The sequence below is a fragment of the Danio rerio genome, chromosome 5 (assembly GCF_052040795.2).
Source record: "Danio rerio strain M-AB ecotype USA chromosome 5, GRCz13ab, whole genome shotgun sequence".
In the NCBI taxonomy this organism is placed as follows: Eukaryota; Metazoa; Chordata; class Actinopteri; order Cypriniformes; family Danionidae; genus Danio; species Danio rerio.
This window is the reverse complement of record NC_141025.1, coordinates 75,342,006-75,370,000: the sequence shown is the minus strand read 5'-3', so window position 1 is coordinate 75,370,000 and position 27,995 is coordinate 75,342,006. Positions and strand designations below refer to the sequence as shown.

The window sequence follows — 27,995 nt, the reverse complement described above, 5'->3', positions numbered from 1 at the left end:
GGCATGTGCATCTCTTATAGCTGTTTAAAAGGCGTTCTTCATTTAAAGCATTTGGTTTTAGACTAGGTCGCATTTTCATCGGTTATATTTATTGCCTTCATAGCTGTTTGCTTGACTTCATGACCATTTTAATCACATTTATTTGTAGTTATCTTGTTATAAAAAGGGATAGTTCACCCCAAACATAAACATTTCATCACCTTCAAGTGGTTCTACAGTTGTATGAGTGTCGTTCTTCGAGATATCCTGGAGAGTTTTGGAAAGCGGCAGCCGTTGACATCTGTAGTAGGAGCAAAACAATACTATGGATGTCTATAGCTGTTTATTTTCCCATCATTTTTCGGTATATCTTCATTTGGGTTGAAGAAAAGAAAGAAAGTCAACTGTAGATGGTGAAATTCTTTCATTTTTGTGTGAACTATCTTGAGCAGATTCTTGTCATTTGGTTCGTTTTAAAATTAATTTGAGGACTAGTCTTGTCTTTTTTTTGTACGCAGTTGTTGTATGCAGTGTGTGTTTATTGGGTTCTGATAGTCATGCATCTCATCACATGTGTGTCAATAATATTTAGTCAATTTACACTGGCTAACCATCATTCTGGGTCGTGGATCATTATTATGTCCTCGTTTATATTCTTAGATATATACATCTATGGTATAAATGGACTAGATGGATCAAACATGATGTTATATGATATTTAAGCCTGTTGTAAAAGACAAACCTACATCTATTTCAAAATAAAGCTTCAGAGACAGTGTTAAAGACACTGAATGCTCATTAATGGATTACATTTATTATTATTTTAGTTCGCTGAGTTGTTTTTCAAGACTATTTGGAGAAATAAAAGTGTGTGATGTCTTAGATATGTGTTGTCTTATTGCTTTTCAGTTTGTATGTTGATATTTTATGTGTTTTAATGAATCAAATACATATTAAAGTCAACATAAGCTCATGAGGTGCATGGGTTGATAACTATATTAAGTTAATCAAATTATTCATAATTTTACCATTTCTGATCTATTACATTTTTTATAGTTGTTTTAAATCATTTTATTTTGAAATCCCTCCATTTTTATTTATTTTGTTGTTGTTGTTTTAATTAAAGGGATTGATCACACACACAAAAAAAATAAAAATGAACTCATCCTAATTGAGGTAAAGTTATATATTTACGTATTCCTTCTTTTTTTAAAACCGTTACATCCTACTTTGAATATTAGATCTAAAGTAGCACGCAAGTATGACTTCAACACAACATTAGCACTATTTTATTGGCTGAACAATGTTGTGATTTGATAGTCATTGGCTGCTAATGTGATGTCCCTGTTTAGAATTAGCTAAGAATACATTTCTGAAATCATATTAGTAAGGAGAAAGTCCAAATATGCAAATATAAAACCAACTTTACGTGCATCTAAACTTTTATTTTCCCCTGTTGAACACAAAAGAAGATATTTTGAAGAATGCGGGAGACCTGTTTAGGTGGGGTAGGTGTTGATAATATACAGTTTAATGGGTTATTTAATAAATAATATGCTGTATAATTACTGTTTTTACATTGATGTGAGGGTTGGAGTAGATGTTAATAAAATACAATGAGTAATTTATTCAGTAATATTTCGCATAATTGCTGTTTTACAATACTGTGCGGGTGTGGGGTAGGGGTCTACGTTACAATAAAGTTTAATAGGTAATTTAATTTATAAATAATATGAACAATACTCTGTATAATTTCTGTTTTTACATTGCTGTGAGGGTTGGGGTAGACGTTAATAAAATACAGTTTATTGAGTAATTTATTAAATAATATTTCGTATAGTTGCTGTTTTACAATACTGTGAAGGTTTGGGGTAAGGGTTGACTTTAATAAAATACAGTTTAATAGGTAATTTAATAACAAAATATGAATAATACTCGATATAATTACTGTTTATATTGTTGTGAGGGTTGGAGATGTATCGACATTAATAAAATGCAGTTTAATGGGTAATTTATTAAATAATATTCAGTATAATTACTGTTTTACAATACTTTTCAGGTTTAGGGTAAGGGTTGACTTATAAAATACAGTTTAATGGGTGATTAAATAAATAATATTCTGTATAATTACTGTTTTTACATTGCTGTGAGGGTTGGAGTAGACGTTAAAAAAATACAATGAGTAATTTATTAAGTAATATTTCGTATAATTGCTGTTTTACAATACTGTGAAGGTTTGGGGTAAGGGTTGACATTAAAATACAATTTAGGAGGTAATTTAATATATTAATAATATGAATAATACTCTGTATAATTACTGTTTACATTGCTGTGAGGGTTAGGGATGGGGAGACATTAATAAAATACCGTTTAATGGGTAATTTATTCAATAATATTCAGTATAATTACTGTTTTACAATACTGTTAAGGTCTGGGGTAAGGGTAGACGTTAATAAAATACAGTTTGATGCGTAATTTAATAAAAACAAAATTAAATAATCTTTATAATAACTGTTTTTACATTGCTGTAAGGGTTGGGGTAGACAATAATAAAATACAGTTTAATTAATAATTCATTAAATAATATTTCGTATAATTGCTGTTTTACAATACTGTGAGGATTAGAGTAAAGGTAAACGTTAATGAAATACAGTTTAATGTGTAATTTAATAAATTATATGAGTAATATTCGGTATAAATACGGTTTTTACACTGCTGTGAGGGCTGGGGTAGGGATGGACGTTGATAAAATATATTTTAGTGGGTAATTTAATAAATAATATGAATAATACTTTGTATGTTTACTGTTTTTACATTGATGTGAGGATTGGGGTAGGGAAAGACGTCAATAAAATAATATAATATAAATAATTCTCGTTAACTTACGGCCGCAGCTGTATCCCTTCTATCGTTTAATTAAGATCCCGCGAGACTTGTTTCCTCACGCACTTCCCGTTGGCCTTGCAAAATTGTAAACAAACGCGTGATCGCAGGTCCCCGAAGAGCCGAGCTGATCGACAAACCGAGGCGGATCAATGAGTTGCGATCTTCCAGAAGGAACTTTACTAAAAGTAATCGCCGTGTTACAGCAATTATAGCTGGATTAAAGCGACAGCGCGAGTGGGAGACTTTAACATTAGCCGTCCGCTAAGGAAACGAGTGATAAGCCAGTTAGCTGGCGGTCTCTTACTGTAAGTAAACCATTACAAAACTCTTAAACTAACGTTACATTTTAACTGACATCTTGCCATTGTAGTATTATAACGTTAACTTACATTGTTGTTGTTTACAAGTTCTTTCGGATGTAATTGAACGTTTCTGAAGTAATAATGTAGCTTCAATGGTACTGCAATGTTCGGGAAGTAGCTGAAGTCGGGGAGGATCGATCCACGGTTTTATTTCGGTAATTGCCTTGTTTATTTGTCATTGAAAAGAAACGTTTGTGCGCTGTTTCAGTAATGACAATCTTGTTTTTTTTTTTTTTGGTTTACCATTTGTGTCCAAAATTAAAATAAGGCTCAATTAGTTCACGTATTTCCTAACATTGAGGTTAAAGTCGGTTTATATTCATACATTAGTTTGTGTTTTTTTAACAGGGGCAACTTGTTTGTAATTGACTGTAATTGACTGTGAACAATGTTGTACTTTGATTTCCCTATTTAGAATTGGAAAATTATACATTTCTGAAATGAAATCATTAGGAGAAAGTCCGAGTGTGCAGCATATAAAACCAACTTTACCTCAATTTTACTAACATGTACACAATAACTCAGAAATTAGTTAATTAATAGTTCAATATTTACTCATACGTTGTTAAAATCCAATGTTGTCCTTGTTAACATTAGTTAATACACTCTTAGTTAACAAGACCTAATAATGAACAGCTTTCTTTTTACTAATGTTAACAAAGATGAATAAATACTGCATTAAATAACATTAAAACGAATATAGTTCACTCAAAATTGAAAATTATGTCATTTATTTACCCTTTACGTGTTTTTAACCTGCTAGACTTTCTTACTTATGTTGTTAAACACAATATAAGACATTTTGAAGAAAACTCAAACCGTTGACTTCCAATAATAGTTTTTCCCACTAGGGAAGTGAATGATTAAAGATTTCAGATTTCTTTAAAAATATCTTCCAAAAATTGTTCTAAATATATATTACTGACCTCCGAACAGCCTTAGCACTATTTAATTGATTGTAAACAATGTTGAACTTCGATATGAGTTCCCTATTTAGAGTGGGCAAATAATATTTTTTCTGAAATGAAATTATTAAGGAGAAAGTCCAAATATGCAAATATAAAACCACCTTTTTCTCTCAATTTAACTAACATGTCATAAGAATAAACAATACATGTACAGTTTGTATTAATAATAGTTCAAAACATTTACTAATAAATTGTTAAAAATCCAAATATGTGCTTGTTAACATTAGTTAATAATGCACTGTTAGTTGACCAACAATGAATGACTTTCTTTTCACTAACGTTAACAAAGATAAATAAATACTGCATTTAATAACATCAAATGAATGTAGTTCACTTAAAATCGAGAATTATGTGATTTATTTACCCTTTACATGTTTTAACCTGTTAGACTTTCTTTCTTATATTGTTAAACACAAAATAAGACATTTTGAAGAAAACGCAAACCATTGACCTCTATTCATAGTATTTGTTTTTCCTACAAGGGAAGTGAATGGTTAAAGATTTCAGATTTCTTTAAAAATATCTTCCAAATATTGTTCTAAATATATATATTGCTGACCTCCGAACAGCCTTAGCACTATTTAATTGATTGTGAACAATGTTGAACTTGGATATGAGTTCCCTTTTTAGAATTGGCAAATGATACATTTCTAAAATGATATTATTAAGGTGAAAGTCTAAATTTGCAGCATATTAAACCAACTTTACATCAATTTTACTAACATGTACTAAAAATGAACAATAATTGTACAGTTTTTGTTCATTAATAACAGTTCAACAATTACTAATACACTGTTAAAATCCAAAGTTGTGCTTGTTAACATTAGTTAATAACGCACTGTTGGTTAACAAGATCTATCAATGAACGAGTTTCACATTAAAAGCAATATAGTTCACTAAAAAACAGATTATGTCATTTACTTAACCTTCACTTGTTTTAAACATGTATTGACTTTTTTCTGTTTAACAAAATTAGACATTTTGAAGTAAGCTTAAACCATTGACTTCCAATAGTAAATAGACTTCCAATAGCAATAGTATTCGTTTTTCCTACTAGGGAAGTCAATGGTTAAAGATTTCAGATTTCTCTAAAAATATCTACTCAAACTAAAAAAAAAAGCTTTGGAATCAGTTGAGGGTGAGTAAATTGTATTTGTTTTCGGTGAACAATCCATTTAACTAATGGAACCTTATATTTATATAGGACTTGATAATCAAATAAGTATATAATGCCCTCAATCTGAAAACAAAAATAAAATAATGATAATAAATCTTGTATAGTTGCTAATTAAACTATGCATGACATCTATTTTATGGCTACAGTGTTGCGCAAAAAGCCAAACTTCCTTCTAGATCTTAAAAGGCAGGAGTCAACAAGTGGAATGTACTGTGTTTTTCTTACTTGCGCTATTTTGAAATATTAAAGCTACGTTTAAAGTAGCCTGTCATTGTAAGCATTGAGAAATTTAGTCTTCGGATCATCATGATAATAATCTGGAATACGTGAAAGCAAAATGATGTGGAAAAAAATTGAATGCACTTACTTTAACTGGCTAAGTGCACTTAGTAAGTCACCAAATACTAAGCATTTAATTGATCCGTGTATTCACTGGCAACATTAGCCATCTGTCTGTATACAGCATGCATCTTTTTAGTTGTTTCTTAAATAAACTGCATAAAACGATAGAAATCAGTAGATAAATCTAGTGCTTTTAGCGATCAACTATTCATAAAACAAGATACAAGATGATTTGACCTGGCTTTTTGCAGATCTAGAAAGACGTCTTCATTCCAGCTACAAAAACACGTTTGATGACTCTGACACGCCTTGTCTTATCTGTCGATTATTATTTTTCATATTTGTAAATATATCATTGAAATGAATGCAGGATTGCCTCTTCACCAACAGACTACGATAAGGGTTTATAAATTAAACCCGTTTGTTGAATGATCTGGAATTCAATATGTGTTGTGTTTCTCATAAGGGTTAACACAGTTTGGATTAGAGAAGCTAGTCTGAAATCTAAAAACATGCTTTATATATTTGTCCCTTAAGGAACTTGTTCATTCTTGTGGTTGGTTCGGTTTCACTTCTGTAAAGCAGTGGCCAAGTTGCATAAGTACGGAACCCCTTAACGGACGTAGTGGAGGAGAAAAAAATTGGCTGGCTAAAAAAAAAACAAAATGGGTGAAAGAAAAAAAATGGGTGGGAGGAAAATATATATTTCTAAGTTTTTGCGTTCTCTCGCAAAGTTTTGCGTTATCTCGCAAAGATGTTTTGCGTTCCTTCGCAAAGTTTTGCATTATCTCGCAAAGATGTTTTGCATATACTCGCAAAACTGTTTCTCTACAAACACTTCCTGTTCACTTCACTCACATAAACCCTCCCGTTTTTGCCGAAATTCTCTCGTATTTTTCCATTCTATCCCACTTTCTTTACATTAATACTGTGCGTCGACCTTTCATATGCAACCTCTGAACCAGTGCATGCATGTATAAGCGCTGACTGACAGACGCGCTCTGTACATGGTGGCTAAACATGGTGGCTATCTTTATGCAAGTTTCTAACAGTGTACTAACTGAATGTACACATTACATTTTACAGGCAGGGTTAATTATTAATTGGAAAGATAAGTGGAGTTCTTAAAATGACCGAAAGTGTTCCTATTAAGATATTAAGGTAATTGATCTGTGTGATATTTACTTGTGCAAATAGCTTAACATACAAGCCATAAACTAAAAACCAAATCTATTTTGTTTCTCATGAATCTAATAAATGTAATGATTAAAAATGCAGATGCAAGATTTACTACATTTTTTAAATAAAATTCTTATAGTAAATATCAGGTTTGCTGGACTGTATTTTTTGGCCAAAAGAAGTGATACTACTACGAATAATGTTGTTAGTTTATCATTTTAATCAATACAAATACTAAATAATAAAAAATATATATATTTTAGCATTTTGGGATATTTATAATTTATAATAGTTAATGTTTTTATTCATTATAGTTTAAAAAAAAAAAAAAATATATATATATATATATATATATATATATATATATATATATATATATATATATATATATATTAGCAGTTTGCAAATGCATTTTTTTACTAATCTTAATTTTTTAATTAAAATTTGTAATAAATGTGAAATAAAATAACAATTTTGATAAATATATTTTGTATTAATCTTAATTAAAAATATATTAAAATATGTAATAAATGTTTATAGATTAATAATTGTAATAAATATATTTTTCATTAATCTTAATTTTCATGCATTTTATAGATCTTTTTATTGTGGTTATATAGCGCTTAGCATATATAAGTACGCCCCTCAATATTCTATCTTTTAATTTCATTTTTTTAATAGGAAGATATACAGTACTATATTTATGCATTAGATTAGTCAGTACTGAAGTCGAATCCGGAGCTAATCTAAACAAAATAACTTACGATAACGGTCCAACTAATGCAGTAATACGTCCAAATGTATGTTATAGAAAAATATTAAATACAAATTTTTAAAAAAGAAGAAAAATCAAGAGAAGCAAAAAAATAATAATAATAAAAATTTGCTTATTTATTTATTATTTAAATTTTTTTTGCAATATTTAGCTTGAATTTAATTGTATTATCTTTCAATTTTTTAAAATGTTTGGTGACTAAAACATTATTTTATCTGTTTTGTTTTAATGCACCAAAATGCATTGCCTATATTCACTGAGAAATAGATACGATATAAATTTTCTAAATGTGGTAAACTCAAATATGCTGAACACTGTATATCAATATGGCTATTTATAGAAATAATCATAATTAAGACATTGCAGTTTTTATGACGATACATGACATAACATTGAGTAAAATAGTGAAACCCATTTAGTTTCTAAATTTGCACTTTTAATAGTAAACTGTGGAAGGGCATCCGCTGCGTAAAACATATGCCGGAATAGTTGGCGGTTCATTTCACTGTGGCAACCCCTGATAAATAAGAGGCTAAGCCAAAGGAGAATGAATGAATGAATGAATAATAAACTCATGTTAATTTTCTAGGCCATGTCTACATCTAAAAAAACAACAACAGATAGAATCCAGTTCCTGCTACACATTGTGTCTGATAATCTGTTCCAAGTATAAGTTCATTTTCCATTTCAGCGTTGAACTTTAAGCACCGCAGTGATCTGATCCACAGATATAATCAGTCAAAATTTCAGGTTTGTTGGAATGTCATAGATGAACCTTTTCCTGGCAGTCAGTGGGCTACTTATACAACTGCACGAATGCTGTCATAATCCTGAGTTCATCCTGAGGCAGAAGTGCTTCGTAATGAGCCGACATGTGATTTCTTAAGATCTGTAAAGTCAGAAGTTATCTAAAGTTATAAAAAGCGATTCATTTATTTAGAACACCAAACTGCCATATATAGGATCTGCTGTGTTTCCTTCTGTCACACTGACGACTGCCTGATTATCAAATTTGTATAAACTGTGCTTGCTTCTGTGTGTTTGATTGTGTTTGTGTGGGTGTGTGTTCATTTTTGTTTGTGCTTGTTGTGTTCGTTTGTTTTTTTGTGTTTAATTGTGTGTTTGTGTTTTTGTTTGTTTGTTTGTTTGTTTGTCTGTTTTTTGTTTGTGCGTTTGTGTGTTTGTTTGTGTGCTCATTTGTATTGTGTGTGTGTGTGTTTGTTTGTGTGTGTGTGTTTTTTTTTGTTTTTGTTTGTTTGTGCATTTGTGTGTTTGTTTTTTTCTTTGTTTGTGTTGTTTTTGTTTTGTGTGTCTGTTTGTGAATGTGTGTGTGTGTTTGTTTATTTTTCGTGTGTGTGTTCATTTGTTTTTGTGTGCGTGTGCGTGTGTGTTTGTGTTTTTATTTGTTTCTGTTTGTATGTGTGTGTGTCTGTTTTGTTTGTTCATTTGTGTTTGTTTGTATGTGTTTTTGTTTGCTTTTGTGTGTTTTTTATTTTTGTTTGTTTGTGCATTTGTGTGTTGTTTGTGTATTCATTTGTTTTGTGTGTGTGTGTGTTTAATTTTGTTTTTTTGTTTGTGTGTGTTTGTTTTTGTTTGTTTGTTTTTTGTTGTTTGTTTGTTTGTGCATTTGTGTGTTTGTTTGTGTTTGTGCTGTTTATTTGTTTGTGCATGTGTGTGTGTGTGTGTTTGTTTATTTTTCATGTATTTGTGTGTTCATTTGTTTTTTGTGTGTTTGTTTGTCTGTGTGTGTTTTGTGTATTTGTGTGTGTTGTTTGTTTGTGTGTTCATTTGTTTTGTGTGTGCGTAATTGTATGTATTTGGTTGTTTTTTGTGTTTTTGTTTGTTTGTTTGTGTATTAATTTGTTTTTGTCTGTTTAATTGTTTTTGTGTTTGTTTGTGTTTTTGTTTGTTTGTGTGTGTGTGTTTGTTTATTTCTTGTTGTTTGTTTGTGCATTCCTGTTTGTTTGTTTTGTGTTTAATTGTGTGTGCGTTTAATTGTTTAATTGTTTGTTTGCGTGTTCTTTTGTTTGTTTTTGTGTGTTTGTTTGTGTATTTGTGTTTGTTTTTTGTCTCTGTCTGTGTGTGTGTGTGTGTGTGTGTGTGCGTGTGTGCATGCATGGATGCGTGCAGGTATTGGTCGCCCCTCTTCAGGGCTCGCCTAATTCAGGATGGTGTGTTTGGGGTCGCCGCTGGCCGTATCAGTTATCCTCATCATCTTCTGCACTCTGGTGCCTTCTCCTGGTCAGGCATATATATATGCTGTAAGTGTCTGCTTTCAGGATTATTAACAATTTCAGAGAAATTTTAGAGAAGCTAGCAGTTAGCAAGCTTGCGTTGAAATTAAGGCTGTGAAATATGACCATATATATCATACGGACATAATAAAAAGTCTATAGTTTCATATTATGCTCTATCATTTATATCGTGTTGTCACAAAATAGATTGTTTATGGTAATACTTTTCTATAATTTAGATGAGCCCACTATTACACACTATTACAGAGAAGCAGACAGAAACATGATTAACAGCATTGAGAAATTTGAGATGTTAAAATGAGAGCGTTGCAATGTTAAACACTTAATGTGTACATTTTGCATTTTATTTAGTAATTTTTATTATTTTTATGTTAGGCCTGTAGTCAATAGTTTTTGAAAAGTGTTTTTATTATTATTTTAATCAAACATTTGCCCTGAAGTTCTGAAAAAAATCATAAATATGATTATGAATGAGTACATTACTGAGTATATACTTTAAAATGTTGGGGGGGGAAATAAACATTTTCAAAAGCTAAATTTTAGTCCTTAAAATGTCTTAAATCTACTGAAATGTTGTGTTGTAGGTATTAAATCTTTAATTTTTCTTTTCTTAATTTTATTTTTATTGTAGACTGAAGTAATTGACAGCTTTGTTTTGTTCTATTCGTGGTGGGGGCTATAGGGTTTGTGAATGGATATATTTGAAAATTAATTAAAAAATCTAAAATTGTTATTTTAAAAAACAAAATAAGTTTTATTGTATTATTAATTCTATTAAATATTAAAAAAAAAAATTGATAGGACAAGTGAAAGTCTTTTCAAACTGGGATATTCGAAAAAATCCTTAGCATTTAGCCCTGTATAAATCTAAAATTTCATTCGTAATGGTCTTAAATGTCTTAAGTCTTTCACCTACAGAAACTCTTATAATTTATCCTTCAACATGTATCTAAACTATTAATTGATTGATTATACAAAAATTATGTACACTCACTGACCACTTTATTAGGTACACCTTACTAGTACCGAGCTGAACCCCCTTTTGCCTTTAGAACTTCGTGGCATAGATTCAACAAGGTACTGGAAATATTTCTCAGAGATTTTGACACGATAGCATCACACAGTTGCTGCAGATTTGTCGGCTGCACATCCATGATGCCAATCTCCCGTTCCACCACATCCCAAAAGTGCTCTATTGGATTGAGTCTGGTGACTGTGGAGGCCATTTGAGTAAAATTAACTCATTGTCATGTTCAAGAAACCAGCCTAAGATGAGATCAGAAGATGGGTACACTGTGGTCATAAAGGGATGGACATGGTCAGCTATGATACTCGGGTAGGCATTAAGACTATGCTTAATTGGTACTAATAGTCCCAAAGTGTGCCAAGAAAATCTTCCCCACACCATTACACCACCACCAGCCTGAACCGTTGATACAAGGCAGGATGGATCCATTCTTTCATAGTGCTGGTGCCAAATTCTGACCTGACCATCTAAATGTCACAGCAGATATCAAGACTCATCAGACCAGGCAACGTTTCTCCAATCTTCTAATGTCTAATTTTGATGAGCCTGTATTAATTGTAGCCTCAGTTTCCTCAAGGTTGGACGTGTTGTGTGTTCAGAGATGCTCTTCTGCAGACCTCGGTTGTAATGAGTGGATATTTGAGTTACTGTTGCCTTTCTATCAGCTGGAACCAGTCTGGCCATTCTCCTCTGACCTCTGGCATCAACAAGGCATTTGCGCCCACAGAACTGCCGCTCACTGGATATTTAAACTTTTTCAGACCATTTTCTGTAAACCCTAGAGATAGTTGTGCGTGAAAATCTTAGTAGATCAGCTGTTTCTGAAATACTCAGACCAGCCGTCTGGCATCAACAACCATGCCACATTCAGTCACTTACATCACCTTTCTTCCACATTCTGATGCTCGGTTTGAACTGCAGCAGATCGTCTTGACCGTGTCTACATGCCTAAATGCATTGAGTAGCTGCCATGTGATTGGCTGATTCGAAATTTGCGTTAACGAGCAGTTGGACAGGTGTACCTAATAAAGTGGCCGGTTAGTTTATATCGTTATATGGACTTGAATCGCTAAATGGGATTTTTGTCATATTGCCCAGCTCTAGTTTCAGCCTCAATCTAGAGATTCAGCCTTAATAGTCTATAAAACATCCCCTTGAGTCATGCATTTATCAGCTTTAACTTAACAAGAGAACCTAGTTCTGTGTAATTGAAAATAAGGCATGACATATTTCTCCAAGTCTGATTTTCATTTCAGTTATTTTGAATGAGAGTTCTCCAAACCGGATGCACAATCCATAATTTGTAGAAATCACAAACAGCTGGATAGTCATAACTAAGCTTTATAATACGCTGCAGTACATTTGTTGAGTATTTGGTTGCACAAATCACTTCACCTTCCAACAATCAATATTAATGTAATGTCATGGCTTGTTTGATTGCTTTACAATGGATTGCTTTATTCAGTTGCTAATGGACTCGTTTTCCATGCATTGCAGCATTACAGTAACATGACCTCCATGCTGTTTGAGGATCTGCCTGCTCTCTTTGGCTCTGCTCTACCCAAGGATGGACTCATGGTAATCCAATCAGTGCTGTTGGGTTTGTAGTTTTTGAAGTGTGTAAGAGTGACTGATTTTTCTCTGATTTTTTTTTGTTTCAGGGTGTTCTTATCGAAGCTCGTCCTCAGAACGCCTGCACACCTATAGATCCTCCTCCAGCTTCTCCAACACCCGCCGATCCTAACAGCACTACAAAATACATCGTCCTCATTCGACGCTATGACTGTAACTTCGATGTCAAGGTTAATGTTATTATATGGGCTTTTCTAATAGTGATTTGGGTCTCGCTGCATGACAGCCCTTAAAGCTGGAATTATACTTTCACCTGGCGCCGTATTGTGCCCTCGCGAAACGGACAAGGCTTTTATACTTGCTGCGTTCGCCGTTGTGATATTCTTTAAAACGACAGGGGGCGGTCAAAAGAAACCCACCGTAAAATCAGACGGATAAAGAGAAAAGAAGTTTCCGGAAGTACATCATATCATAATGTCGTTTAATATTTTTAAACTAATTATTTTGTATTGTTTTTATAAATTATTTTAATTATTATAAGCATTTTTATAACCATACAAGATTTTTTAAAGAGCCCATATTATACATGAAATGGGGTCATATCTTGGTTGTAAGGGTCTCCAACTACAGTCTAAAATGCATGCAAGGTCAAAAAACACTTTCATGGTCTTATAATCTGCATTTATTCTTACCTAATTATCCCAGCTACTCCCATATTAATCTTCCAGTGATTCATTTGTTCCCAAACCCCTCCTTAGCGCAATGCTAATCTGCGCTGATTGGACCGATGACAGTCTGTTGCGATTGGTCGACTGCCTTCAGTGAGAGAGTGAAATGCCCAACAGCTAATCAGCAATATAAAAGTAATCACAGTTCATACACGCGTGACTTTTAGCTGCCAGTGGGTCAATGTAAATACAGACGATGGACTTGAAAATACTCACGACTAACTATTTTATTGAGCAAAAACAGTTGAGGAGATCTTCTAGCTTGTCTCACTCTGCTCTTTTCACAGACACACACACATTGCCCTCGTCCTTGCGCGCGCGCACACCCACACACACACTTAACCCTACGCCGGACGACAACGCGCGCATACACACACAAACACACACACTACCCTCCTCCACGGAGCTCTGTAAACAAAGCAGCACGCGTCGCGTTTTTAACGTGGCTTTGCACGCGATATGAGAATACAGCGAGTTAACCTCATACAGTATACGCAGTTACAAATCACAACTAAATACATTTGCAAGCTAGAGTAAACAAGGCAACAACTTTAATCGCACGTACTTACACTTGAGAAATGGAGGAAGAAACCCATCCTGACAAGTTACTCTTTACTGATCCTTCCTTTAACAAACGTCGATGAAGTATTCTTTGTAGCATGTAGTTTCCAGAAGGTTCCAACTGCTTGGCTATAATGCTGAGGTTTCATCTTTGGGTAGAGACTCAATAATATCCATCTGCAGTGTGACTTCAATCGACCGGTGTGTGTTTGTGTGTGTTTGTTTGTGTGTGTTTGTTTGTGTGTGTTTTTTTTGTGTGTGTGTGTGTGTGTGTGTGTGTGTGTGTGTGTGTGTGTGTGTGTGTGTGTGTGTGTGTGTGTGTGTGTGTGTGTGTGTGTGTGTGTTTGTTTGTGTGTGTGTGTGTGTGTGTGTGTGTGTGTATTATTGAGTTTTTAGTCGTTTCTTGAAGACAGCGAGTGACTCTGCCGTTCTGATGCAGTTAGGGAGTTCATTCCAACTGGGCAGATTGAATGCGAGAGTTCGGGACATTAATTTCTTCCCTCTTTGGGACGGAACCACGAGGCGACGTTCATTCACAGAACGCAAGTTTCTGGAGGGCACATACATCTGCAGAAGTGAGAGCAGATAAGGAGCAAATCCAGAAGTCGCTTTGTAAGCAAACATCAAAGCTTTGAATTTGATGCGAGCAGCAACTGGCAGCCAGTGCAAACGGATGAGCAGCAGAGTGACATGTGCTCTTTTAGGTTCATTAAAGACCACTCGTGCTGCTGCGTTCTGGAGCAGCTGAAGAGGTTTGATAGAGTTAGCTGGAAGCCCGGCTAGTAGAGAGTTGCAATAGTCCAGTCTGGAGAGAACTTCTGCTATGGCTTCTTTTGGCTTTAACAAACTCATCCCTCAGGTTTTTTCAAACCTTTTAGCAAAAACTTTCTCCTTTCCCACGGCTGTTGCAATTTCTAGCCAAGAGTTATTGATTATCTGGTTATCTCTTTGATCATGGTTCATAAGATGTGTGTACAGTCGTACTGTTTCAGATTAAATCGCTTTAAAGTGTTTCATATTCAACTCGAATCAGTTGTGGCGCCGCATGCACTGTTCGCTTGAATCTCAAAAAATTCCCTACGCACCGCCAACCGAAATCATGCCGCGCGCACCCAAAGCGAACCTCCGCAAACTCTGCAATGTCGAATTTAAACAAGGCTTAAAGCAGGGGTCACTAAATTTGTTTACGGAAGGCCAGTGTCCTATAGAGGAGGGGAGGAGGGGGGTAAAAACGCGCTAATGAAAACGCACTAATGTAAATAACACTCTGTAGTAAAGTTCGTTGTTGTTGAGGGAAGAAGAAGACAGGGTCTGCGATTCAGGTAAACAAACTGTTTTATCAATTTTATATGCCACCACACATGTAGCAGTGTGTGTGCTCTCTCCTCTCCCGGCTGCTCCTTCTCTTCTCCTTAAGAAGGGTGTCTCTCCGGCTCAATCACTAGAAAAAACAGGTGTTATTTATTATTTCTGATTGGCCTGCTGATTAGCCGCTGGGCTCTGAGCATGCTCTCCCCCCTCATTGGGTGTTCGATCATGCTTACCTCTCCACACACTCCGTTTCAGATGATCTCCATTTTTAGTGTGTAATGAATAGAAGTGAACAGTGTTGTTCTTGTTTTTTTCAGGTGTATCATGCACAGCAGGCTGGTTACAGTGCGGCTATAGTGCACAACATGTACTCCAATTCACTGCTCAATATGGGGTACAGCAATGGTGAGATTCACACATTATTTTTGAGTAAATTGACTCTTGTGCTGAAGAAGTAACAAATGTGTGTATTTGGTAAGGTTGTACAAGGGTAATCACGAGTAAGCCAACAAAAGCTGTGCACTTTCTTTTTGGTTATATTAAAACAAACGGCTATTTTTGAGTACTTTCTGATCGATGGCTGAAAATAATCAAATTAGACATGTTTAAAAAACAGTTATTAAGGTTTTATATATGTGCCTTTATAGACTCATGCTTTATCATTCTTTAAATCTGCTGTCCATTTGTTTTGCTTTTCAGAGACCATCGCAGAGGAGATATCCATTCCTTCTGTGTTTACAAGCTTCTTTGCCTCTCAGATGCTACACAAAATCATACCTGAGAAAGGGTGAGAATAATACCGGTTATTCATACATTAAGCACTGAATAATATAAACCAGTGGTGGGCAAACTTTTTATTCATTAAAGTCTAAGATGAATTCCAGTGAAAATGGCTTTTCTTTTGTTTAATTATTCCAAGAAATAAAAATAAAAGACACGTCAAAGGTTTTTTGTGTGCGTTTATAACTTGCTGACCCACTTTCCTGCAGGGCGTATGTGGTTCTGAAGCCAGAGTTCTCCTTCCCTCTGTCCTACTATCTCATCCCCTTCACTGGAGTCGTCTGCATGATCATCATTGTCATGGTCATCATAATGGTCAGTGCTGTCATTTATAAACCCTTTAAATGTGGTTTTTATGAAAGAATCATGCATAAAGTTTGAAATGTCTAGATTCTAGAACATTCAGATCCTTCATAGAGGATCTAACCATAATATGATATACAGTTGGAGTCAGAGTTATTAGATCTCCTTTTAATTTCCCAAGTGCTGTTAAACAGATTTTTTTTTAAAATAACAGTTGTAATAACTAGTTTCATTCATTTATTTATTTTCTAGCTGCAACCCATCTCTGGGAAACATTCACACACACATTCATACACTACGGACAATTTAGCCTACCCAATTCATCTGTACCGCATGTCTTTGGATTGTGGTGGAAACCGGAGCACCCGGAGGAAACCCACGCCGATGCAGGGAGAACATGCAAACTCCACACAGAAACGCCAACTGAGCCAAGGCCACTGCGTCACCCCAATAACTAGTTTCTAATCACTAGTTTATTTTGTCTTTGACTGATGACACGATGATGGTAAATAATATTATTAGAATAGTTCAAAGTGACATTTAAAGATTAGAGAAAGAACTAGATTGATTAGGTTAACTATTAAAGTTTGGTAATAGGCAAGTAATCAGATAACAGTTGTTTGGTCTGTAGCCAATTTTTTCAATAATTAAAAAAAAAACGAAAACTCTTCATTCCTGATAAAGTAAAACAAATAAGGAAAAAATATTAAGGAAATACTGTGAAAATGTCCTTCCTTTCTCCATTATATATCTGTTTAGAATTATCTGAAAAAAAGAAAAAAATTTTTAATCATATTGCCCTCAACTAAATGTATTCACGGCGGCGCAGTGGCGCAGTAGGTAGTGCTGCCGCCTCACAGCAAGAAGGTCGCTGGTTCGAACCTCGGCTCAGTTGGCGTTTCTGTGTGGAGTTTGCATGTTCTCCCTGTGTTTGCGTGGGTTTCCTCCGGGTGCTCCGGTTTCCCCCACAGTCCAAAGACATGCAGTACAGGTGAATTGGGTAGGCTAAATTCTCCGTAGGGTAGGAGTGTGTGTATGTGAATGTTTCCCAGAGATGGGTTGCGGCTGGAAGGGCATCCGCTGCGTAAAAACGTGCTGGATAAATTGGCGGTTCATTCTGCTGTGGCGACCCCCAGATTAATAAACGGACTAAGCCGACAAGAAAATGAATGTATTGACATCAAAATAGCAACCTCACTTTTATTTATTTATTTTCTTTATATTTTATTCCATAGAATGAAACATTTGTGTTTTTTTCTATTATAATAGGGATCAGAGTTTTACGTTTTAAAATGAATGCAGAAGTATCTCAATCAACAGTATAAAGAGAATGCTTTCAACAGTCTGGAGTGGCTTTACATCATACATTTATTTATACAGTAGAATAAATATTGTTTAGCTTGACAAATGTGTTGGATTTGGAACTGTCAGTGGTACATTTAGTATAGTCGGTGATGATGTGTGTTCTCTCTTCTGATTGGTCCAGATTGTGCGATGTGTGCAGCACCGAAAGAGACTTCGTAAAAACAGACTCTCGAAAGAACAGCTGAAGAAAATCCCCATTCACAAGTTTAATAAAGGTGAGAATGAGCGAATTCATCGCTGGATTGTTTTTTAAAGGGATAGCTCACCCTAAAATGAAATCGTTTACTCACCCTTGACTAATTCCAAACCTAATAGAGTTTGTTATTGTTGTCGTTGTCAACTTGTATTTTTTATATAATATTTATTCAGAGGAAATATCTGAAAAAGAATGGAAGGCTGGTAATTTTGGAGGGATGATGATTTTGCCCTCAACTGTGTTTATTCACATAAAAAAAAAAATCTGTTGAACACAATGAAAGATATACAAAAAAAAAATGTTGGAAACCTTGACAAACAAATACTATGGACGTCAACAATTGACTGTTTCCAACATTCTTCAAAATATCTTCTTTTACATTGTTTTTGCAGAATTTATTAAAAATTATTTTGCAGAGAAGGAAACAAAATATGGTACCAACATTTGACGAATGGCTTAAAGAGCTGGTAAGTACAGTCCTAACAGAGAGATTGTGATTCATGATAAGAAAAACTGCTTCTCATTAGGAGGTACTGGTAAGAATCAGCACCTCCAAGTCCGAGGCCATGTTGCTCCACCGGAAAAAGGGGGTTTTCCATCTCCAGGTTGGAGGAGAGACCGTACCCAAGGTGCAGGAGTTCAAGTATCTTGGGGTTTTGTTCATGAGTGAGGGATGGAACGTGAGATTAACAGGTGGATTGGTGCAGTGGCAGCTGTAATGGGGTAATCGATTTTACCAGTCAGTCTACTTTCTTACTCTCACATATGCTCATGAGCTTTGGGCCCTGATCAAAAGGACAAAATCTCGGATACAAGTAGCTGAATTGAGTTTCTTCGATGGGTGGCAGGGCGCTCCCTTATAGACAGGGTGAGGAGCTCTGACATCCTGGAGGAGCTTGGAGTAGAGCTGCTGCTCCTCCACATTGAGAGAAGTCAGCTGCGGAGGCTGGGGCATCTGTTTCGAATGCCCCCTGGACGCCTACCTAGGGAGGTATTCCAGGTATGTTCCACCAAGAGGAGGCCTCAGGGAAGACCCAGGACACGCTGGGGGGACTTTGTCTCTCGGCTTGCCTGGGAATGCCTCTGTATCCCCCCGGAGGAGCTGGAGGAAGTGTCTGGGAAGAGGGAAGTCTGGGGTTCTCCTCTAAGACTGCGGCCCCCGCGACCCGGCCATACTGGGACCCTACTAGGAATCTGATCACGCATACTAACCTTGTGTATATTATATATTTGTTTATCTTTAAAAGTGACTGTAATGCTTTTTTTTTTTAAATTTATTTGTATTAATCCTTATCTTGGCGGTTCATTCCGCTGTGGCGACCCCGGATTGATTAGGGGACTAAGCCGACAAGAAAATGAATGATAATCTTTATCTTACCGTTTACTAGTATTATTTAAAACCTATTTTAATAGAATGTGTATTTTTTACTGTAAATAATATTAGATTACTTTTTTATTCAGGAAATATTTTAGGGGAAATGTTTAAAAAGGTGTTTTCTGGAGGGATTTTTGAATATTTATCATAGATATTAATCAATTTTAATATTTATTAAACTAAAAGATTGTATATGTTGTATATTGTAAATGTTCAACGGAAAAAAAAACAAGTCAAGAGTGAGTAAATGATGACAGAATCTTTATTTTGGGGTGAACTATCCCTTTAAATGTGACATAAGCTGCATAAAATGCATTTATAGCGTGCTTTTGTTTACCACAGATTTCCAGATATGCTTTTTTTTTTTTTTTACTGACTGTCTTGTCCAAAATATGAACGATATATCCAAAATATTCTCCTCAGGGGATTCGTATGATGTGTGTGCGATTTGCCTTGATGAGTATGAAGAGGGAGATAAGCTGAGAGTGCTGCCGTGTTCACATGGTAAGAGCTGCTCAATAACCTTGTCTTGACATGAGCACTGTGTATAATAATTAAAAAGCAGTTACTCAAATGATAAAGAACGTTATAAAACCTAAACCATTACAGGCCAGAGGTCTCATTCATAAGACTTCTGACATTTCACATTTGGCATATATATATATATAGTTGAAGTCAAAATTATTAGCCCCCCTTTGAATTTTTTTTCCTTTTTTAAATATTTCCCAAAATGTTTAACAGAGCAAGGAAATTTTCACAGTATGTTTGATAATATTTTTTCTTCTGGAGAAAGTCTTATTTGTTTTATTTCGGCTAGAATAAAAGCAGTTTTAAATTTAAAAAAAAAACATTTTTAGGGACAAAATTATTAGCCCATTTAAGCTATTTTTTTTCTCGATAGTCTACAGAACAAACCATCATTATATTATAACTTGTCTAATTACCCTAACCTGCCTAGTTAACCTAATTAACCTAGTTAAGCCTTTAAATGTCACTTTAAGCTGTATAGAAGTGTCTTGAAAAATATCAAGTCAAATATTTTTAACTGTCATCATGACAAAGATAAAATAAATCAGTTATTAGAAATGAGTTAATAAAACTATTATGTTTAGAAATGTGTTGAAAAAAAATCTCTCCGTTAAATAGGGGGGCTTATAATTCTGACTTCAACTGTATATATAAATAAATAATTTAAAAACATGGTACCCCTACAATAAATAAATATCTAGTCTACTAGCCATCAACTGCTAATGAGGGAGTAGGAATATAAACACTTAATTGCTTGGGGTATAAATGATCATTTTTTCCTTTTTCTTACTCACCTGGGAACACAGCATCAACGACCTGATGGTAACAATTGGAAGGTGTTTGATGAAGGATGTCTCTCATCATTGACAATCATCATAGCCTTATTTAGCTTTGACTTCAGTAGAGTCAAAAAACGTACATACAGCACATTTAAAGGTTCGCAAAACACGCGATTACTTTTTTTTGAGATTTGTGTGTGTTGAGCATCAGTTAAGACGATGTTAGCACCTGTCAGCTTTAATTGTGGGGAAAACTGGATAATTTTGAGGTTTTGTCAGCTCATTTCAGCTTCCGGGTTTAAAATGATTTTTGGGGTGGATCAAAATCAGCGACGTAGCGCAAAACTGCAAGTGCAAAGATGACGCGTCGAGTTCAAACTATTATTCATAGTGGAGTTTTCTTATCCTTTGAGAAGAGTCGGCTTCCTAGTTATTCATGACTGCGCGTGCTTTCCGAAGGCAAGACAGACCTGCCAGTGCCAAGCTGTGAGATCCTACCTTGATTACTGGATGAGAACGCGTCCAAGGACTCACGGCAGACAGTATTTAGCTGTTCATGAATGGCCGTATGTCTTTGTTTCCATGATCCACGGGGTTTGTTGCATGTTTTTCCCCGCGATACAGCAAAGCTGTTTGTGTGCAGCAAGCATTTTTGTCAGGAAAACAGTATGAGAATCGGAGAATGGCGGAGGTTGTCTTTTATCAGGAGTTCGTTCACATTTAGACACATCACTGTGCTGTTGTGTTCGCCTAAATCCTCCAGATTACCAGCAGGGCTTATGGTTGAAATAGAAAAGGCAAAAGACCTGCTGCACTGAGTCTGCATTCAGACCCGGGGATTGAGAGAAAAGTCCTCATTTAGTGTTTGTATAACATGATTATTTTTACAATTGTGTAAATTGTGGTTGTTTATGAAATTACGAATAACAAATGTAGCAGGGCATTAAATTACTGTTTATTTCTTTGCATTTTAACTTTGTAAACTATAAAATCATGCGTCTCCTCACAGTTTGTTTCTCATTTTGTGAGCTGACTGACAACAGTTGTTCGTTTACCCTCCTTCTCCCCTGCTCTGCTGGCCACGCCCCCTCCTGTCCATTGGTTGCAGAGCTCCACGCATATTATGATGCATCTTTTGAAAAAAACAGAAAGTGGGGGGTGTCATTACCCTTTAAAGGAAAACAAAGTACCACAACATCCTCATTTTAACTCCCCTCATCCAACCACCAAAATTCAAGAATGCATGATTGTATGTTCATGGCTTTGCAGTCAAAAAATGTGGTTATAATAGAAGTCAATGGGGCAAAAACAGCCTCCAACATAATGAAAGTGTGGTCAATTAGAACAATACACAATAGCTAAGTATCTACAAACATATAATGGTATTTTTTAATGCTTCAGATTTGTTAAAAACATGCATACAGCACTGCAAATCAGAGTAGCAAAACCTAATAAATATAACTCCCCTCTGTTCAGCCTACCACTCTAGGTGTGTGGACCCCTGGCTCACCCAGACCAAGAAAACCTGCCCGGTGTGCAAGCAACGCGTGACCCGTCCCAACCCAGAATACTCAGAGTCTTCAGATTCGGACGAAGAGGCAGGACCTCACGAGGCTGAAGAGGAAGACGAGCGCACGCCTCTCCTCCGGCCGTCCAATCCCGGCTCTCCTGCCTCCTCCAGCCCACCTCCTTCTTATTCATCCACAGTTGCATCAGAGCCAGCCACCGTCACCACCGCGGCGCAGTGCCTGCCACACACGCCGCAGCACGATGCGCCCCTGCTGGCCAACGATGAGTATTACTCGCCCATAGAGGACTCGGATGATGAAGGTAGTGAGGATGAGGAGGAGGGTCGCGCCTCAGAAAGCGACACCACAGAGCTGATTGGAGGCGCCGCCGTACGAGTTTGAGCGAATAGCACACTGAAAAAAATGATTCGTTGGATTTATTAGTTTTTTTTTTTTAAGGTAAGTGGTTGCAGGCGATTTATTTGGGCTGAGTTTGAACATTACTAAATTAAATTTGATTGTTTAAATTCAGCCCATATAAATTGTTTGCAACAGTTTAGCAGAACTCATTTTTTTCAGTGCACTTTGGTTTGTTTTTGAGGTTTTACAGCCCTGATTTAGGACACGTTCCAGGCTTTCTGATACACATACATCCCTCCTGCTTCTAGCTAGTGCGATTAACACTACAACATATTATGACGATTTTTAATCACACAAGATTGGTGCACTGAAGGAATTATTTATTAGATTTACTCAGTTATTTTCTTTAGGTAAGTCCTTGCAAACGATTTATATGGGTTGAACTTAAATTAAATTAAGTATCGTTTAACTTGATGTGTTTGATTAAATTCAGCCCGTATAAATCATTTACATTAAAATAATTGAGTAAAATCCATTGAATCATTTCTTTCAGTGTGTGGTTTATATTATTAATTCCCCCCTAGAACAGGGGTGTCAAACTCAGCTCTTGGAGGGCTGCAGCCCTCCACAGTTTAGTTCCAAAACACTTACCTGGAGGTATAAAACAAGCCTAAAGGACTCAATTTGTTTGCTCAGGTGTGTTTAATTGGAGTTGGAGCTGCAGCCCTCCGGAAACTGAGTTTGACACCTGTGCCCTAGAGCGTGAATGCTATGTGAAGTTCATTAAAGGAATAGTTCACCCAAGAAATGTAAATTTTCTCACTGTTTACCCATCCTAAAAAAGGGTCTTTAAGTTTTTTATTCTGCTGAACACAAAATATATATATTTTTTGGAAGAATGCTGGAAAAAAAGCAGCAGTTGACATCGAGAGTAGAAACAAAATAAACTATGAAAGTCAATTTTGCTAAAGTTCTTCAATATATCAAACTAAAGTGTTTCCAGAATGTCGAGTGTCTTAAATCTGTCGAACACAATGAAGATATTTTGAAGACAGCTGTAACTATTGACTTCCAAAGTCGAAAAAAAACAAATACTCTGGAGGTCAATGGTCAGATTTCTTCAGAAATATCGCCTTTTTGTATTCAACAGTAGAAAAAACACTTACCTGGAGTTATAAAACAAGCCTAAAGGACTCCGTTAGTTTGCTCAGGTGTGTTTAATTGGAGTTGGAGCTGCAGCCCTCCGGAAACTGAGTTTGACACCTGTGCACTAGAGCGTGAATGCTATGTGAAGTTCATTAAAGGGATAGTTCACCCAAGAAATGTAAATTTGCTCACTGTTTGCTCAACCTAAATGTGGTCTTTAAGGAGATTTCTATTCTGTTGAACATATATATATATATATATATATATATATATATATATATATATATATATATATATATATATATATATATATATATATATATATGTATATATATATATATGTATATATATATATATATATTTATTTATTTTTTTTTTTTTTTTTGGAAGAATGCTAGAAAAAGCAGCTATTGGCATCAAGTGTAGGAGCAAAATGAACAAGTGAACATTCTTCAATATATCAAACTAAAGTGTTTCCAAAATGTTGATTGACTTAATTCTGTCGAATGTAATGAAGATATTTTGAAGAAAGTTGTAACTGCTCACTTCCAAAGTTGGAAAAACATATACTCTGGAAGTCAATGGTCTATTTCTTCAGAAATATCGTCTTTTTATATTCAACAGAAGAAAACCTATGTGAAGTTCATTAAAGGGATAGTTCACCCAAGAAATGTAAATTTGCTCACTGTTTACTCAATCAAACAAGGGTCTTTGAGGAGTTTTTTGTTCTGCTGAATTATATATATTTTTTGGAAGAATGCTGGAAAAAAGCAGCTATTGGCATCGAGAGTAGAAACAACATAAACTATAAAAGTCAATTTTGCTTAAGTTCTTCAATATATCAAACTAAAGTGTTTCCAGAATGTCGAACACAATGAAGATATTTTGAAGACAGCTGTCAGAAAAGCAGCTATTAGCATCTAGTGTAGCAAGCATGGTCTATATTTAGGATTGCTTCATGTATGTGCATTAATTAATGTTCAGATGTAAATAAAAGCCCAATTAAATTCATGTAAAGTGTTTTTAAGATATAAACTACTTAATTTGATTGCGTTTATGATCTTTTTGAAGAGTAAATATAGTTAAGGGTCAGAAATCTTTTGGCTTTAATTAAAAGCTGTCATTTTTGGGTGAACTGTCTCTTTAAATTCTGTGTGTTTCCCTCTTTAGAGTTGCTGTATGGCCTCAAAGATGATACAGCATAGCACAAGTTATATTATATTTTTATTATAATTATTGTTTTAGTCATTACTTTCTTTTTGAGAGTTCGGTCAGCTTATGGATAATAGCAGTGTTCTTATTTGGCAAATATCTCGATTTACTTTTCAGAAACTCAACATTAAGGTGAATAAACAGTGAAAGTAAGACGTGAACTCACATTTCTGGGTGAATTATAAGTTGGTGGTTCTTCGCTCGTCACCATTTATGTGCAATACGGACACATCGCCAGTTGGTAAAACAATACTGTCATTTTATTTATACATACAGAGGCCACTTAGAAATCATGGTGGATTCTGAATAATTGTATTTGAGTACTAAATACTTTAATGTCGTTTGTTGTTAACCCCTTTATTGATCAACATCCTCAAGTGATGAAATAATACCGTTCTTACAGGATTTACATTTATAGCCTGATGATTTAAAAGTTGATTGGTGGGTTATTGGACAGATAATCCTTTATGATTTGTCTCTCGTTTGTTGTTATTTTAGATGCATAAACTGACCTTTTGAACCCTGCAGATCTCTCTAGATAATGGCATTACTGTTTTGTTTTTCTTATTTGTATTCAAAAGCTGCAGTTGAAAGAGTTTTATTGTTATGCAAGCCGTAACGCTAAACACTGTAAAAACTAAATAAAAGTTGACCCAACTGAAAATTTTAAGGCAACTTAGGCACAGCGTTTCTTTGAATTGACTCCACTTGTAGCCCAAGTTGCCTTACAATTATCAGTCAAGTCAACTTTCTTGTCTTCTCTTTTTTACAGTAAACGGACACGATTTTACGTTTGTTTAATTTAGATATTCATCATTTAAATGATAGCTGCTGTTTCAGGTTTAATTTACTTTGATCATAGCTGACGCTGTGTAGGATTTATGGCAATGTTTATAACCATTTACTGTCCTGTTAGAGTACACCCTCCATCTCGAATGAATAAGAATCTGTGTTGTCAGTACTAAATAAACCTGTGCCTACTCATTTTCATTTGTGGATGTAAACACCTCAGTCTTTTTCTCCCAAATCACTTCTATCAGTCATGGTGAAAATTCACTGTCTGCATTATTATTGAGATTTTAGTTTTGATTTAAAGTTCAAATTAGACAAAGTGTTCAGAAAGATTGGTCATTTTTGATATAAGAAGTAAAGAAATAACATTTTAAAGAATTTTGCACCTTTAAGATTTGCACCTTTGGTTTGCTGCGGTCTGAGACTGAGACCTATAGCTTCTATTACTGTTTAGATTAAGTATATAATTTGTGACCCTGGACCACAACCCCCCTCCCCCCCAAAACAAAATTAGTGGGAATGTCCAAAAATACATTGCATCTCAGAAATACAGGTATACAGTATTAGTCAACCCAGTCTTATTGTGATTACGTACCCCTAGAGCGCCAAATGCATCCTAGGAGCGCTGGTTTTGGTTTTGCGAAACCGCTCTGTGCGCGTTTTGACATCTTAAATTTCTCTCGAGAGTGTCATTCACGCCTGCTCTTCTCACCAAATCCACCAGAGGTCGCTGTCGACTGACTGACTGACTGACCAACCAATTCCCACCACCTACCCCCTTCCCCAAACCCGACAGACCGATCCACCCCACCCGCCCTCTTTCCTAAACCCAACCGATAGTGTTTTAAAAAGCACTAATTGGCCAGCCTTTTGTATTTGTCGTACCTGCTTTCTGAAGCCTTTCTTCGCTGGACTCGAAGCTCGTTTGTCACGGCTCTGCATTTAAAATTTTCCGACGTATGCAGCAAGCTACTGGACAAACTGGTAACAGCGAAAAAGCCATCCACACAGAGGTAATCGGTCAGCTGGTAAGCGTAAAAAAGGAACGGCGGCATACCGCCTCGTAACCTTCGTTTTAAAGACGAAATGCAGCCATGCGTACCTCTGGCTGCATAATTTGCGATCTCCAGAAATGTATATAGGGCTACATTTTCAGAGTGAAGCTGTGCTGGTACAACACAGACTCATTCTGAAAACAAAGCCCTATATACATTTCTAGAGATGGCGAATTATGTAGCCAGAGGAACATATGGCTGGATTTAGTCTGTAAAACAAAAGCTACGAGGCGGTATGACGTACTTCCATTTCGCACATACCAGCTGACCACTTACCATCGTATGGACGGCTTTTCTGCTGCTACTAGTTCGTCCAGTGGCTCGTGGCGTACATCAAGTATTTGAGACGCAGAGCTGAGTTGAGCGTGACAGCAGGGTTCGAGTCTGGTGAAGAATGGTTCCAGAAAGCAGGTAAAACAAAAACAAAAGCCAAAAAATTAAATAGGCAAGTAAATAACTGGGAGAGAATGTGGCTACTTTAAAAAACACTATCAGTCGGTTGACAGCGGCCTCTGGTGGGTTTACGCGAGAACAGCAGGCACGAATGGCACTCACGAGTTTGAGATCTCAAAAAGTGTACACAGCACCCTCTGGTGGATTCGCGAAAACAAAAAAATGCAAAGAAACTTAGCTCCTGGGAAGTATTTGGTGCTCTCCAAAATTGTATATAGGGGGTACGTAATCAGAATGAGCCTGGGTTGACCACAAACCTGTAAATATTTTAACATAAAAGAAAAATGATAAGCTTTCCATATGGTTTGTTTGTATAGTCAATAGAACACACAAGACATGTCACTCGTATAAGTATGAATGGGCAAAAGCGTAATGGTCAATATGGCGAATGAAGCTCCACCTTCTAATGCAGGACCCAATCAGCGATCGCTATAGACTGAGGATTCACCAGGGGAGGGGCTCGGACTAGACATGAGTTTCAGCAGATTTTGTGTGATTCGAATGTTTAGAAATTCAATGAAAGAGACAGTTGTTGATTAATTTTATTGGTGATTCCTAATATGAAATGTAATTGTAAGCTTTGAAAGCAGTTTTGGAGAATGTGATGTTTCCCCATTGAAACAGAATGCCTGAGAATACTGGCTGAGGGGCGTTTTAAAGATGGCCATTGAGTGAATTTACTTGCCTTAAAGGGACTTTAGTATAGTATTAAGCTTAAATACATCTATGTAAAACTTTAAAATCTGAGGGTTAAAAAAACAAAAAAAGGGAAAAAAGAATCTTAATATTGAGAAAAATGGTCTATACGAATTAATGCTCACTAAAATGGCCTATAAAGTTGTCTCAATGAAGTTTTGATGTATTTACGGCAGGGGCGCCGCAGGCCAGTATGAGCCCTATAAAAACATTTGGCGGTCGCAGAAAGTGAACAGAGGGGGAGGGGGGTTAAGGATGTGAAACGAATGTGAGGAGGGGGGGGTCTCGCGGATAAAATTTAGATGGTGGGGGGGAGGGTGGGGGT

General features: G+C 35.6%; 2 protein-coding genes and 1 long non-coding RNA gene across 7 annotated transcripts in view; 2 read left to right on the top strand and 1 right to left on the bottom strand.

Annotated features, from left to right (window-relative positions):
* spag7 (sperm associated antigen 7) overlaps positions 1 to 863 on the top strand; it is a 10,387-nt gene extending 9,524 nt beyond the window's left edge. For all 3 annotated transcript variants that reach the window (XM_087251546.1, NM_201125.1, XM_087251547.1), the window contains 1 exon segment: positions 1 to 863. This exon segment is cut by the window's left edge and continues 392 nt beyond it. The gene's annotated coding sequence lies outside the window, so the exon portion shown is untranslated.
* A 2,059-nt stretch (positions 864 to 2,922) lies between these two features.
* rnf167 (ring finger protein 167) lies at positions 2,923 to 25,664 on the top strand. Of its 3 annotated transcripts, none has more exons than XR_015492039.1 (11): positions 2,923 to 3,170; positions 9,799 to 9,929; positions 12,448 to 12,528; positions 12,612 to 12,752; positions 15,440 to 15,527; positions 15,822 to 15,909; positions 16,112 to 16,217; positions 17,692 to 17,785; positions 19,565 to 19,645; positions 21,925 to 23,373; positions 24,358 to 25,664. XR_015492039.1 is itself a non-coding variant. In XM_087254608.1 (11 exons), the coding sequence occupies exons 3-11, from the start codon at positions 9,837 to 9,839 to the stop codon at positions 22,356 to 22,358; spliced, it is 1,206 nt and encodes a 401-aa protein (XP_087110734.1). In that variant the 5' UTR covers positions 2,923 to 3,170; positions 3,273 to 3,382; positions 9,799 to 9,836; the 3' UTR covers positions 22,359 to 25,664. The 3 variants fall into 3 exon arrangements, 2 of the variants coding, with proteins under 2 accessions (XP_087110734.1, XP_087110732.1); XM_087254608.1 differs by adding an exon at positions 3,273 to 3,382 and having other exon boundaries at positions 21,925 to 25,664; XM_087254606.1 differs by having other exon boundaries at positions 21,925 to 25,664.
* On the bottom strand, positions 25,226 to 27,726 carry LOC147844518 (uncharacterized). The gene is made up of 2 exons (XR_015492176.1): positions 25,952 to 27,726; positions 25,226 to 25,693 (listed from the first exon to the last, which is right to left on the bottom strand). It is a non-coding gene; the product is annotated as an uncharacterized LOC147844518 (long non-coding RNA).
* Between the last annotated feature and the right edge of the window lie 269 nt (positions 27,727 to 27,995).

Bases quoted from the DNA above. Each gene is read 5' to 3' on its own strand.
- rnf167 (XM_087254606.1), top strand. From the start codon at position 9,837: ATGGTGTGTTTGGGGTCGCCGCTGGCCGTATCAGTTATCCTCATCATC. The intron at 12,529-12,611 runs GTAATCCAATCA...TTTTTGTTTCAG, and splicing joins TACCCAAGGATGGACTCATG to GGTGTTCTTATCGAAGCTCG. The intron at 15,910-16,111 runs GTGAGAATAATA...ACTTTCCTGCAG, and splicing joins AAAATCATACCTGAGAAAGG to GGCGTATGTGGTTCTGAAGC.